The 13875-nt window shown below is 39.1% G+C and overlaps 1 protein-coding gene and 1 long non-coding RNA gene across 2 annotated transcripts; both read left to right on the forward strand.

Moving 5' to 3' along the window:
* The first annotated feature begins 7554 nt into the window (after window positions 1-7554).
* LOC110902238 (putative disease resistance protein At3g14460) lies at window positions 7555-11499 on the forward strand. The gene has a single exon (XM_022148946.2). The coding sequence runs from the start codon at window positions 7594-7596 to the stop codon at window positions 11497-11499; it is 3906 nt and encodes a 1301-aa protein (XP_022004638.1). The 5' UTR covers window positions 7555-7593.
* Window positions 11500-11861: 362 nt separating this feature from the next.
* LOC110900173 lies at window positions 11862-13875 on the forward strand. Its single transcript, XR_002570816.2, has 5 exons — window positions 11862-12043; window positions 12130-12258; window positions 12749-13015; window positions 13235-13371; window positions 13528-13875. It is a non-coding gene; the product is annotated as an uncharacterized LOC110900173 (long non-coding RNA).

The following is a 13875-nucleotide window of genomic DNA, read 5'->3' on the forward strand; positions in this document are numbered from 1 at the left end:
ATGCATCAAATCTGTTCAAAGAAGGAGCACTCGAATGGTGGAACACGGTCCTCCAGGCAAAAGGAAGAAGGATAGCTTATGCAATGAGTTGGGAAGAATTTAAGAGTCTTGTAGAAAGAAAATTCTGTCCCGAATACGAGAAGGAACAAATGGCAAACAAGTTCCTAAGTCATCGTATGCTAGGAGTAGATTGTCGGGGATATACTTCGACATTCTTTGAATATGCAAGGGTAGTGCCATCACTGGCTTCGCCAGAACCGGTACTTATCTCTCGTTACATCTGGGGGTTAATTAGTGAAATCCGAAACATCGTTAAAGCTGCGAGACCTCGTACTATTGACGATGCTGTAGAATTAGCTAATACCCTAACAGATGAATTGGTACGCACAAGAGAGGAAGATCGCAAGAAGGAATTAGCTCACAAGATTACCCAAGGATTTCGTGTGGGTAATGCCAAGAAGAGAGGAACCGGACAATCCTCATCATCTCCTTTCTGCAAAATTTGCAAAAAGAAGCATTATGGACAATGCAACATAATTTGCAATTTTTGCAAAATGAAAGGACATCGGGAAGAAGACTGCAGGAAGAAAACAAAAGTTTGTTATAATTGCAGAGAAAGGGGACACTTTCAATCTGAATGTCCTAAGTTAGCTAAACCTGTAGTTAACCAAACCAAACCAGCTGAAGGAGCAACCAAGAGAAATGCACGCGCATTCCAGCTGACTACTCAAGAGGCCGAACTCATTCCAGATGTGATAGCCGGTACGTTCTTAGTTCACAACGTATTTGCAAAAGTATTATTTGACTCTGGTGCGAACCAAAGTTTTATAAATACTTTATTTTGCCAAGATCTTAAGTTACCTTTAACCACTCTTAGGCAAATCTTCACAGTAGAAACCGCAGAAGGAAATTCTGTGAACATAGATAAAATCTGGCAAGGAGGAAAAATAGAATTATTAGGCCATAAGTTTTCTGCAAATTTGTTACCAATGAATTTAGCAGGATTCGATGTAGTATTAGGAATGGATTGGTTAATAGCCAACCATGCACGAATCCTATGTGACAAAAATGCAGTAGAAATTCAAACCCCTACAGGAGAAGTAATTTTAATTACTGGAGATAGACCTCGAAAGCCACTAAAATTCATCTCAGTAATGAAGTTGGCTAGTTATTCGAGAAAACAGGAAATGGTGTATATGATTTCAGTAATCATTAACACTAAGGATAAGGAACTTCAGGACATCCCAGTAGTGTCAGAATACCCAGACGTTTTTCCAGAAGAATTACCTGGATTACCACCTGATAGAGAAGTAGAGTTTAGAATTCATTTAATTCCAGGTACTGCACCAATAGCTAAAGCACCATATAGATTAGCACCTACCGAAATGCTAGAATTGAAAAAGCAATTAGATGAATTATTAAGCAAAGGATTCATACAACCTAGTTCATCCCCTTGGGGTGCACCGGTACTGTTTGTGAAAAAGAAAGATGGATCGATGAGAATGTGTATCGATTATAGAGAATTGAATAAGGTTATGATTAAGAATCGATACCCATTACCTAGGATTGATGATCTTTTTGATCAATTGCAAGGAGCTAGGTATTTCTCTAAGATAGATTTAAGATCCGGATACCATCAGTTGAAAGTACAAGAAGAGGACATACCTAAAACTGCTTTCAGAACTAGGTATGGTCATTATGAGTTTACAGTCATGCCCTTTGGATTAACGAATGCCCCAGCAGCATTCATGGACATGATGAATCGAATCTGTAAACCATACTTGGATAAATTTGTAATCGTTTTTATCGACGATATACTTATTTACTCCAAAAGCCAAAAAGAACATTGTGAGCATTTACATGTTCTCTTAACTTTGTTAAGAAACGAAAGGCTTTATGCCAAATTCTCAAAATGTGAATTTTGGCTACAAGAAGTACAATTCTTAGGTCATGTGGTAAATCACGAAGGTATCCATGTAGATCCTGCTAAGATAGAAGCAATTACGAAGTGGAAAGTTCCACAAACAGCAATGGAGATAAGAAGTTTTCTAGGCTTAGCTGGATACTATAGACGATTTATCAAAGATTTTTCCAAAATAGCCGTACCTTTAACTAAGTTAACCTGTAAAGCTGCTAAGTTTGAATGGGGACCTAGACAAGAGGAAACCTTTAAGATTTTAAAGCATAGGTTGACGAATGCACCAATCTTAGCTTTACCCGAAGGAACAGAAGATTTTGAAGTATATTGTGATGCTTCAAAATTAGGATACGGATGTGTGTTAATGCAACGCAAGAAGGTAATTGCGTATGCTTCTAGACAATTGAAAAAGCACGAAGAAAATTATACGACTCATGATCTAGAATTAGGAGCCATAATTTTTGCCCTTAAAATATGGAGACACTATCTGTATGGAAGTAAGTTTACTGTCTATACCGATCATAAAAGTTTAAGATATATATTTGGGCAAAAAGAATTAAACATGAGGCAAAGAAGATGGATGGAGATGCTAAGCGATTACGACTGTGATATCCAATATCACGAAGGAAAGGCAAATGTAGTTGCAGATGCCTTAAGTCGTAAGTACCATGAGAAACAGAAACGAGTCCGTGCTCTGAGGTTAAATCTACAAGTAGATTTAATGGCACAAATTAAAGAAGTCCAGAAAACAGCAATCCAAGACGATGCTGAAGGAATGAAAGGTTACCTAAAAGACTTAGAACAAGGAAATGATGGAATTTGGAAATTCCATAAGAAACGAATTTGGGTACCTAAGCAAGGAGAGTTAAGAAATAAGATTTTAGAAGAAGCTCATAAATCTAGGTATACTATGCACCCAGGAAACAATAAGATGTACCAAGATTTAAGAAATAATTTCTGGTGGATAGGAATGAAAAAGGATATAGCCGAATACGTATCCAAGTGCTTAACTTGTTCACAAGTTAAAGCTGAACACCAGAAACCTTCAGGACTACTACAACAGTTAGAAATGCCTGTATGGAAATGGGAACTTATAACAATGGATTTTGTTACAAAGTTACCCAAAACCAAAAGAGGTAATGATGCGATTTGGGTAATTGTAGACCGCTTAACCAAATCAGCTCATTTCCTACCAATGAAAGAAACCTTTAGTATGGAAAGGTTAGCACAACTCTACGTGGACGAGGTAGTATCCCTACATGGAGTCCCGCTCTCCATTGTATCGGATAGAGATAGTCGATTTACTTCGCATTTCTGGAAAAGTTTTCAGAAAGCAATGGGAACTCGACTAAATCTAAGTACTGCTTATCATCCACAAACAGACGGACAGAGTGAAAGGACAATACAAACGCTAGAAGACATGCTCCGAGCATGTGTAATTGACTTTGGTGGTAATTGGGATAGCCATTTGCCATTAATTGAATTCTCCTATAACAATAGTTATCATTCAAGCATCGAAGCTGCACCATTTGAAGCACTCTACGGACGTAAGTGCAGAACTCCAGTATGTTGGGCAGAAATCGGAGAAAGTCAATTATCGGGTCCTGAAATTGTACAAGAAACTACTGATAAAATAACTCAGATCAAGGAAAGACTGAAAACCGCTCGAGATCGTCAGAAAAGCTATGCAGACAATCGTCGTAAGCCTTTAGAATTTCAAATAGGAGATAAAGTACTTTTAAAAGTTTCTCCTTGGAAAGGAGTAGTACGATTTGGTAAGAGAGGAAAGCTAAGTCCAAGATACGTTGGACCATTCCCTGTGATTCAACGAATAGGACCAGTTGCTTATCGTTTACAACTACCAGAAGAATTAGCTGGAGTACATGATGTATTTCATGTATCCAATCTTAAGAAATGTTTAGCAGACGAATCCCTGGTAGTGCCTCTTCAAGATGTAGAGGTGAACGAAAAGTTAAAGTTTATAGAGAAACCGTTACAGATCGAAGATAGAAAAGTCAAGTTCCTCAAGCACAAACGACTAGTGCTAGTAAAAGTCAAATGGAATTCAAGAAGAGGACCAGAATACACTTGGGAACTGGAATCGGAAATAAAGCGAAAGTACCCTCATCTATTTCAGTAAATCTCGAGGACGAGATTTTTCTTAAGGTGGGGAGGATGTAACAACTGCCACTAAAATCCATAATTAGGATGGTAATTAGCTATTAAGAAAACCCTAATTGAGAAACCCAAGTAACTCTGCACTAACCCTAAAATTTCCAGAATAATCAGAATCAGGATCAGGGCCCTAAAACTCAGGGGGGGCAAAACCCTAGTTACGATTATCATCATAACTCTCTGTCGAAATAGAATTTTAAAAATCTATCGACTCAGCAAGCCTACACACGCAAAAACCTAGTCTATGAAAGTAGGGTGGTCACTCGCGTAGCGCGACGCCTAAAGGGGTACCCCCTCGCGCTACGCGACGGTGTCAAATTTTCAGTATAAATAGCAGGGGTTGGGACTTGAAATCTGGCACTTGAACGACGTTAAAATTCATAATATACGTCGAGTTATAAGCAAAACAGTCCAACACACACACAATTATCGAAACGCTGCCGCAATCAGGGTAATAACTCGATCGCTATTACGATTCAACGTCCGATCGATTATAACTATCCAACGATAGTCCAGGTGCTGCTCAATTGAGCTTGTACTTTGATTATTCGTCGTGATTTCGACTTGAATATTAGAGTGCTGTTCGAATTCGGACTATGCTCTGTTATTCGTTGTGGATCCGATTGAATTATCGAGTATTGCACTGATTAATCGTTGTGAAGGTTTAATCTCGTGAATTGACGTAACTGCTGTATTAGTTACTAACTTGTGTGTGTGCATTGTGTTAAATTAGGTTTAAGCAAGGCTAATCAGTAGGCTTATATCTATTGCTCGTTAATCTGCAATGTGAGTCATTCTTCTTTTTAAACTGTTTTCTCACAGTTTGTGAGTAAGTATTACAATATCTCAAATTATTTTCAAGGTTATAATTACAGGGATTAAGTCTTTGTAGTCACCAAATTACAGCTGGTATGTGGGGTAATTGTGCACATTACTGTTATTATCACTCTATGTGAGTGAATATTACTCTATGTGAGTTATTTCTACTCTGTGTGAGTACACCGTCACTATTTGGGCAACGGGACCCAATAGTGGTATGACCACAGTCACAGAAATGAATCGAGTGACAAATACCCATTCTTGATAATTGGTTGATAGAAACAATGTAATCGCTCTTAATACTGTAAATTATAACTAACAGGTCGTTTTAGAAAACAGAATGATTCACTCAGTATTTCCCCGCTGACAAAACCTTTTTCAAACATGTTTCAGGTGATCTGTGTGATCCAGGAAAAGTGCAGTAAAGCACTATCAAGCTCAGAGAAGTGGCTCAGTGTAAATAAATGAATAAAACGTGTTTTGAAAAATAAAGATTTCTATGTGAAATCAACTTATTGTAAATTATGGGATTTATCCCTTAAACTTTGTGTAATATATTAAACGAGCATATTTCACGGATAAAAGATCCTGTTATAAAAAGACTTCCGCTGCTGCATTAATTAAATACCACGGGAACTGTCTCGCGGTCCCCCGACTCCGTCCAGGGTGGGTTGGGGAGCCGTGACAAAAACCTTCAAACCCGACCGCGAAGGTTGGTTTAAAAGCTTTTCTTTTCTTCTTCGTGCACCATTCTGGCAAATGGTTCGAAGAAGAAACCACCTCCAAGAGGTTCGAAACATGTGCAAACCTTCGAACCACCATCCCAGAGGTTGGTTCGAAGTTTGTGCAGCATTACTATGAAGGTCCCTAACAGGCCTTCAACACAACAACAGGTGGCAACCCACCTGATGACATGCAACGGCTGAGAATTTCGCATCAAGCGAAACCCCTTCACCGGTACGGAAGAGGCATAGCCGAATTTTTTACCAGATCACCAGTTTGATCTGGCCTAGAATTTTCTCCAGACTGCCACACTACCTTCCTACACCATAAGTCCAGTACTCCTCCCACGTGCAACTTGCACAAGGTAGCAACACTAGACTGGGGGGACTTGAAGGGGTATGGTCCCAAAACGACCATTACCCGCATCAAACAAACCCCTACCAGTAAGCAAACCGCACCCATGCGGTTACATCCTTCGAACCCATGCGGTTCGAAGATGAATAGCTTGACCCAAGTACGAAAGAAGATGAACATATCGATGCGGCTGGCACCGCATCATATGGCCATTTTCGTCACGACAAGGGAAGCGAGCAAATAGTCTCCACATACGATGATGCGGCCAACACCGCATCTCGCGTATTTCTTGATCACAAGTAGGAGACGCGGTAACTTCAGGCGTTACCGCATGCAGCGATGCGGCTCGCACCGCACCCTGCATATCCAACAAGTGGACTGACACGCCAGGCAAGTGGCTGACACCACGAGGCAAGTGGCGCCGGCGACAGTCCCCTGTCAGAGCTATCAAAGCAATGGGCTGACGTGGCGTAACCCCCACGGCCGGCGAGACTGACACACCTGCAACGGTGCAGCTCGTCGTCAGCCCATCCATCAATCTCCTTCACTCCTCGGCTATAAATACCGACCCCAAACCAGGTTTGAGGTATCTCTTCACAACTCTCTACTACTACTATTATCTTGCTTTGCTTCCCAAGCAAACTACTGATTCTCACGCCGGAGAGTGGTAACAAGGAGCACCCCCACCCCATCCTCCTTGTTACGAGTCACGGCTTGTTTCCTTGTGCAGGAGATCATCCACCGGTGACCCAGCCAGCGATCTCCGAGAGGAAGGGATTAACCCTTCTTGACGAGACCAGTGTGTTAACCCTGCCCGGTTAACCATTGTTTCATCAAGCCCCATAAGGCCCTTGAACACCATTACGGGGGGCTTTATGAGGGCGCTATAAATGAAAATGGGGGTATGGCGCGATAATTTTCACGGCGTTTTGATTGTTTGCATTTTCCACTTTGATCCCTCATTTTACACTTTGGTCCCTGCATTAAAACACTTTGGTCCCTGCATTTTACACTTTGGTTATGATGAGGTAGGGGCTTTATGATTACGGGCTCTAGTGACATAACGTCCCATAAAGCACCTGTGTGACGTGGCACGACACGTGTCGCATAACACCCACAAAAGAACTTTATGACTACACATGGCCTAAAAAGAATGCTCTTTCTTATCTCCACTCATTCTTGTCTCCAATCAGACCACTCCCATCTTCTCTCCACTCATTAAAATAATTGCCCACTATGCAAAAGCATTCCTTCTTTTCTAAAAGCAAAACAATTAAAAGCAATTAGTGTCCGCAACTTAATATAAAGTGATACACGTTCATATGAATAATAATAATAATAATAATAATAATAATAATAATAATAATAATAATAATCAATTACTCCATTATGAAAAGGAAGGAATAGTAACATACTTGGTTGACTGACTAAAAAGAATGCTCTTTCTTATTTACCTACATTCATACCAATCAGGCAGACCACTCCCATCTTCTCTCCACTCATCTAATTATTTACCTACATTCATATTCATAGCACATACAGATTACAGACCAACTACTACTCTCATTCCAATTTCCAGTTTACATCTTCACCGTTAGTTAACAATGGCTGAAGCTGCTGCTGCTGCCCTCGTCAAAGTCATTTTTGAGAAGCTAGCCGATGAAGCCTTCAAGAAATATGCTCGTTCCCAGAATATTCACTCGGAGCTCAAGGAATTGGGGAGCACGTTGTCCCAGATCCAAGCTCTGCTTAATGATGCTTCACACAAGGAAATAACTGATGAATCTGTCAGACTATGGCTCAATAGTCTCCAACATCTGGCTTACGATATCGATGACGTACTTGACGAGGTGGCTACTGAAGCTATGCATCGTGAGCTGACCCCAGAATCAGAAGCAAGCACCAGTATGGTAAGAAAGCTCATCCCAACTTGCTGCACAAACTTCTCACTAAGTCATAGGTTGTCTCCCAAGTTAGATAGTATTACCACCCAGTTGCAACAATTATATAAGGCAAAAGCTGGGCTAGGTTTGATTGTGAAAGATGAAAAGCCAAAAAATTACAATAGAGGAAACGAAACCTCCTTGCTAGAATCTGATGTCATTGGACGAGAAATTGAGAAAGAAAAATTGCTCAACAAGCTGTTGCAGGATGAGCCATGTAAGGAAAACTTCAGCGTCTTACCCATAGTTGGTATGGGTGGGGTTGGTAAGACCACTCTAGCTAGATTTTTGTATAATGATACACAAGTGAAGGGTCGGTTTGAACTCCACGCATGGGTTTGTGTCTCTGATGATTTTGATATCTCTAAGATAACCAAAACCATCTTTCAAGCTGTTTCCAACGAAAACAACAAGGAATTTGCTGATCTAAATCAGCTTCAAGTGGCTCTTAAAGAGAAACTTAAGGACAAACGGTTTCTACTAGTACTAGATGATGTGTGGCATGAAAACTATGACGATTGGGAAACCCTAGTGCTCCCATTTCATTCAGGGGCTCGTGGAAGTAAGGTAATCATGACATCTCGCAAGGAGCAATTGCTTAAGATGCTAGGTTTTGATAATCTAGACCATCTTAAGACTTTGTCATCTGAAGATGCTTTGTCTTTATTTGCTTTACATGCATTGGGCGTAGACAACTTTGATTCACACCCGACACTCAGACCAAAGGGTGAGCGTATTGTGGAAAAGTGTGGTCGTTTGCCTTTGGCTTTAAAGGCAATTGGTAGGCTATTAAGAACTCATACAGATGAAGAAAAATGGGATGAGGTGTTGAATAGTAAGATATGGGATTCAAAAAGTGTTGGTGATCTTTCTGCAGATTGGAAGGCGATTTTTCCTGCCCTTATGTTAAGCTACCATGAACTTTCTGCAAATTTGAAGCGGTTGTTTGCATATTGCTCCTTGTTTCCTAAGGACTTTTTGTTTGACAAAAAAGAGTTAGTCCTGTTGTGGCTGGCCGAAGGGTTTTTGTACAAATCAAATGCAGCCAAGTCACCAGAACGCCTTGGTTATGAATATTTTGAAGAGTTGTTATCAAGGTCATTTTTTCAACAATCACCAAATGAGGAACCGTTATTTGTGATGCATGACCTGATGAATGACTTGGCCACATTTGTTGCCGGAGAGTTCTTTTCAAGGGATGACAGTCGGATGGAAGATTCGTCCAAGTACCGCCACATGTCATTTATTCGTGATAAATATGTAGCTTACCACAAGTTTGAGGCCTTCAAGAGAGCTAAAGGTTTGAGAACATTGTTACCGGTATATGTTGGGGTGGATCAACAGTGGGACGAGTTCTACTTATCCAGCAAGATTTTGGTTGACTTACTTCCTGAGTTGCCGTTATTAAGGGTTCTTAGCTTGAGTCGTTTTAGTATAAATGAGGTACCGAATTCCATTGGTAGTTTGAAGCACCTAAGGTATCTTAATCTATCTAAAACTGATATCAAAGAGTTGCCGGACAATGTTGGTAATCTTTATAATTTAGAAACATTGATAGTTTTTGGATGTGAGAGTTTGACCAAGTTGCCTAAAAGCTTTTTAAAGCTAAAAAAGTTGAGGCATTTTGACATGAGAGATACTCCATGTCTGAAAAAGTTGCCCTTGGGGATTGGTGAGTTGAAAAGCCTACAAACTCTCACTAAAATTATCATTGAAGGACACGGTGGCTTTGCACTAACCGAGCTTAAGGTATTAAAGGATCTCCATGGGGAAATTTCCATAGAGGGGTTGGACAAAGTACAAAGCTCAATGCATGTACGAGAGGCAAACTTATCTTTAAAAGGGATTGATAAGTTAGAGTTGAAATGGGATGATGTTTCAGGAAGGGAAACGCTTGAGAAGGAGATTCTCAATGAGTTAAAGCCCCATAGTGATAAGTTGAAAATGCTTGAGGTTAAGTATTATAAGGGAATAGAGTTTCCAAATTGGGTTGGGGATCCGTCTTTTCATCAATTGGTTCAGGTGTCGCTACATGGTTGTAGAAAATGTACATCTCTACCGCCACTTGGACAGCTACCTTCACTTAAGGAGTTGTTGATTCAAGGAATGGATGATGTTAAAGTCATGAGTTTGGAGTTAAGTAGGAGTACTGATGTTACCTTCCCTTCACTTGAAATTCTAAGGTTTGAAGATATGTCTAGTTGGAAGGTATGGTCAACCAATAGCGAGGTAATGTTTCCACGCCTTCGAGAGCTTCAAATAATCAAATGTCCCAATTTGATTGATGTCTCACTTGAAGCATTACCTTCGCTAAGAGTTTTGAAGATAGAGGGATGTGGTGAAAGTGTGCTGAGAAGTCTGGTTAAAGCAGCTTCATCTACCACTAAACTGGAAATAGGATCAATTTTAGGGCTTACGGATGAGGTATGGAGAGGTGTCATAGTGAATTTTGGGGCGGTTGAAGAGCTATTCATACAAAATTGTGATGAGATAAGATACCTGTGGGAATCAGATGCAGAGGCAAGTAAAGTTCTTGTAAATTTAAAGGAATTGGAGGTATCTGGATGTGAAAGTATGGAGCGTGTGTGTTGTCCAAATAGCATTGAGAGTTTAGACATCAGATGGTGTAGTTCAGTTAGAGATGTCTCCTTCCCAAGAGCAACAACAACAACAGGTGGAGGAGGGCGGAATCTCAAGTCACTTACGATAAGTTTTTGTGGAAATCTAAAATCAATAAATCAATTGAGTAACTCCACTCACCTCACCTCTTTGTCAATAATTCTTTGTGAAAACATGGAGTTATATTCTGATCTTCATCAGCTATCAAATCTCACCTCCTTGAATATACAAGGTTGTAAAAGCATAGAGACATTTTCTGACCTTGAGCTATCAAACCTCACCAGGTTGTCTATACATGGTTGTGAAAGCATAGAGTCATTTCCTAACCTCCATCTGCCAAATCTCACACATTTGTATATACAAAGTTGCAAAAACATGAAGGCATTTGGTGACCTGCAGCTACCGAATCTAATCAGTTGGTGGTTAAGAGATTGTGAAAATCTGGAGTCATTTCCTGACCTTCAGCTATCCAATCTCACCATGTTAAAAGATATGCGTATCATAAATTGTCCAATGGTTGATGCTTCCTTTCCTCGTGGGCTTTGGCCTCCCAATTTGGTTAGGCTTACAACATGGGGGTTGAAAAAGCCCATCTCAGAATGGGGCTATCAGAATTTTCCTGCTTCCCTTGTTGACCTAAGATTATTTCATGAACCCAATGTGAGGAATTTTAGTCAATTGTCCTACCTTTTCCCTTCTTCTCTTACGTCTTTGGGAATAGAGAATTTTATTAAACTGGAATCACTTTCAACGGGACTCCAACACCTCACATCCCTTCAACATCTCACCATTTCCTTCTGCCCAGAGGTGAACGATCTACCAGAGACGCTGTTACCTTCACTTTTGAGTTTGAGAATATGGAGTTGCCCAAAATTGAAAGAAAGGTGTGAAGGAAGGGGCTCCCACTACTGGCCACTCATCTCTCATATCCCCTGCATTAAAATATAGACTAGAGGTACTTGTTTATTAAATACCCTCTGTTAATCAGTTGATTTGTGTGATTGTACGGTTAATTTTGTTTTTTGGTTGCTAGTTTATCCGATGGAATTATGGAAGTGTTATAGTAATAGATAATGAAACTTGATTGAAGTTACTTCGAGTCTCCATTACAAAGTTGAATCCGATTCAGAAGTTGGAAGATACAAATTAGGGTTTAGATCTGCATTTGGTTTGATTAATTTAGGCATTTTGTTTACTGTGGAGTTATGATAAAGAAAACATACATAGCTAATTTGATTAATTGTATTAATACTTGATATGAAGTCTTTGAAGAACTGAATAACTTATATATTACAACTAAACTTTTGCAGTGACATATCCTAAAGGATCTTCTGGTGATGGAACATTCACAGTTGACCAGGTCAAATTCAAGAACAGAGAAAAGTCTCAAGGTGTGAATTTTCAGGGGAAGTATCTTGAGTAAAGTGCAGGAAAACTCGCGCGTATAATTACTGAATCAGCTAATAACAAACAAAGTGTCGATGACATAACTGTAAGTTCCTTTTAAGTCAACAACATTTGACTACCCCATAATATAACAAACTGGTTTTGATTATTAGTATTCATGATATAACACAGGATTTATTCATGAAAATCAGTTGGATTCAATATTCAAAGTGAAGGTCTTAAGAAATTGTCAAACATCGGACCAGAGGCTAAGTTAAAGGAAAGGGTCAAAGTGCTTGATGATGGACAAGATCATTTCTGGTAAGCTTGTACTTTTTTTCCTGTAAAAATTATGGGTGGGTTGGATAACGAGTTAAAACACATTCGGGTTAATAATATTGTTGACTTTTTACTAGGGTTAAACTGAGGCGGGTTGGAGTGTTGGACTCTGGTACAAACATTTTAATTTTCTTTTGACCTTATGGCCAATTAATGTTTTAACTATGATTACAGAAAATATACTATTTAGAATATAGTCAGTCCAACCCACCAGACATAACCACATCAACCATTAAATGAAGTACAGATTGACTCTTGAGGTCAAACAAATTAAAATTGACTTCAAAATTGATTACTATGATGTTTTGAGAATAGTTTTTTAGCTGGTACAGAAATGCAACAGGATCCACTTCATCTTCAATGGAAAAAGTTGTTTCTGTAACGTTCTTGTTATTTTTGAATTTGAAAAGCAAAGGGTTTGGCCATTAATATCAAAGTGTATTGTTTGACCCTTGAAGTTTTTTAATTGCAGTTGAAGAAAGAAGACATTCTGCAAATCAACAACACACATCCAAAATAACTTCATAATTGGTGGAAAGGAGGCTACATCTATTTCCATTATTTGGTTCATTTACATGCTCTGCAAACATCCATAAGAAATCGAAGAAGCAACAAACATGAGAAACAAATTAAGTCACATAGATTTTGCAAACAGTGCGAGTGAAGAAAGCCTAGAAATGATAAGTAGCTTCATGTAACTTGGAACAAAACTCTCGCGACTCTATCCTGCATCTCAGTGGTATGCAACTCAAATATTTAGCAATTTCTCATTCTTTAACTTAACCAAGCCTTTAACTAATCAACACGGTTACTAGTAGTTGTTGGAGTCGTTCAAAATGGATTGGATTGGATCAATCCAAAGAACTTTTTGTCTAAATTTATATAAAAATAATAATAATAATAATAATTATTATTATTATTATTATTATTATTATTATTAATATTATTAATTATTAAGTGATAGGGATACGGAGCTAATCCATGATCTAGCAGACTGCAGACTCGTATTTGGTGCGACTAGACAATTTGAAGTTATACGAGGATAAGTAATGGACAAATGTCTCAACAAGCCACACGCGTGGACAAATGCTATAGGTGGGTTTTCCCAACTCTCAGGGACCCAATTTCGTCATCTAGAGCTTCAATTTTGAAGTCAATGTTTTCCCCAATTAAGCATTTTTAATTAATTTCGCTTGTTTGTAATAAACGGATGGATTTTTTTTAACTAGATATTTATTCGTTGTTTTTTAGGCTGTTAATTTCAAGGAACTTATAATTGATGAAGAATCAATCGAGATTACCTCTGATGGCAAGTTACCACTAATGAGGATTATGGAACTAGCCTATGATGTCAATTGTCAAGTTACCATCTGATGAAGATTAAGGGAACTTACCACTAAAGTGAGTTACCTCTAGTGAAGATTGATGAAGTCTTGCTAATGAAGAAGAGATGCCACGTGTTAGCCTATCATTTGACGAAGACAATCTGTTGAGAGGATGTTATACATAATTGTCACTTGTCAATTCCGTACGTCTCAACAAGAATATAGATACACGAGTCTGTATTGATATTATTATCACTTGACCCCATAGTTGTTA

The sequence above is a fragment of the Helianthus annuus genome, chromosome 13, assembly GCF_002127325.2.
Source record: "Helianthus annuus cultivar XRQ/B chromosome 13, HanXRQr2.0-SUNRISE, whole genome shotgun sequence".
NCBI classification, from domain to species: Eukaryota; Viridiplantae; Streptophyta; class Magnoliopsida; order Asterales; family Asteraceae; genus Helianthus; species Helianthus annuus.

What these genes read in the sequence shown, in the direction of transcription:
- LOC110902238 (XM_022148946.2), top strand. Translation starts at nt 7,594, where the DNA reads ATGGCTGAAGCTGCTGCTGCTGCCCTCGTCAAAGTCATTTTTGAGAAG.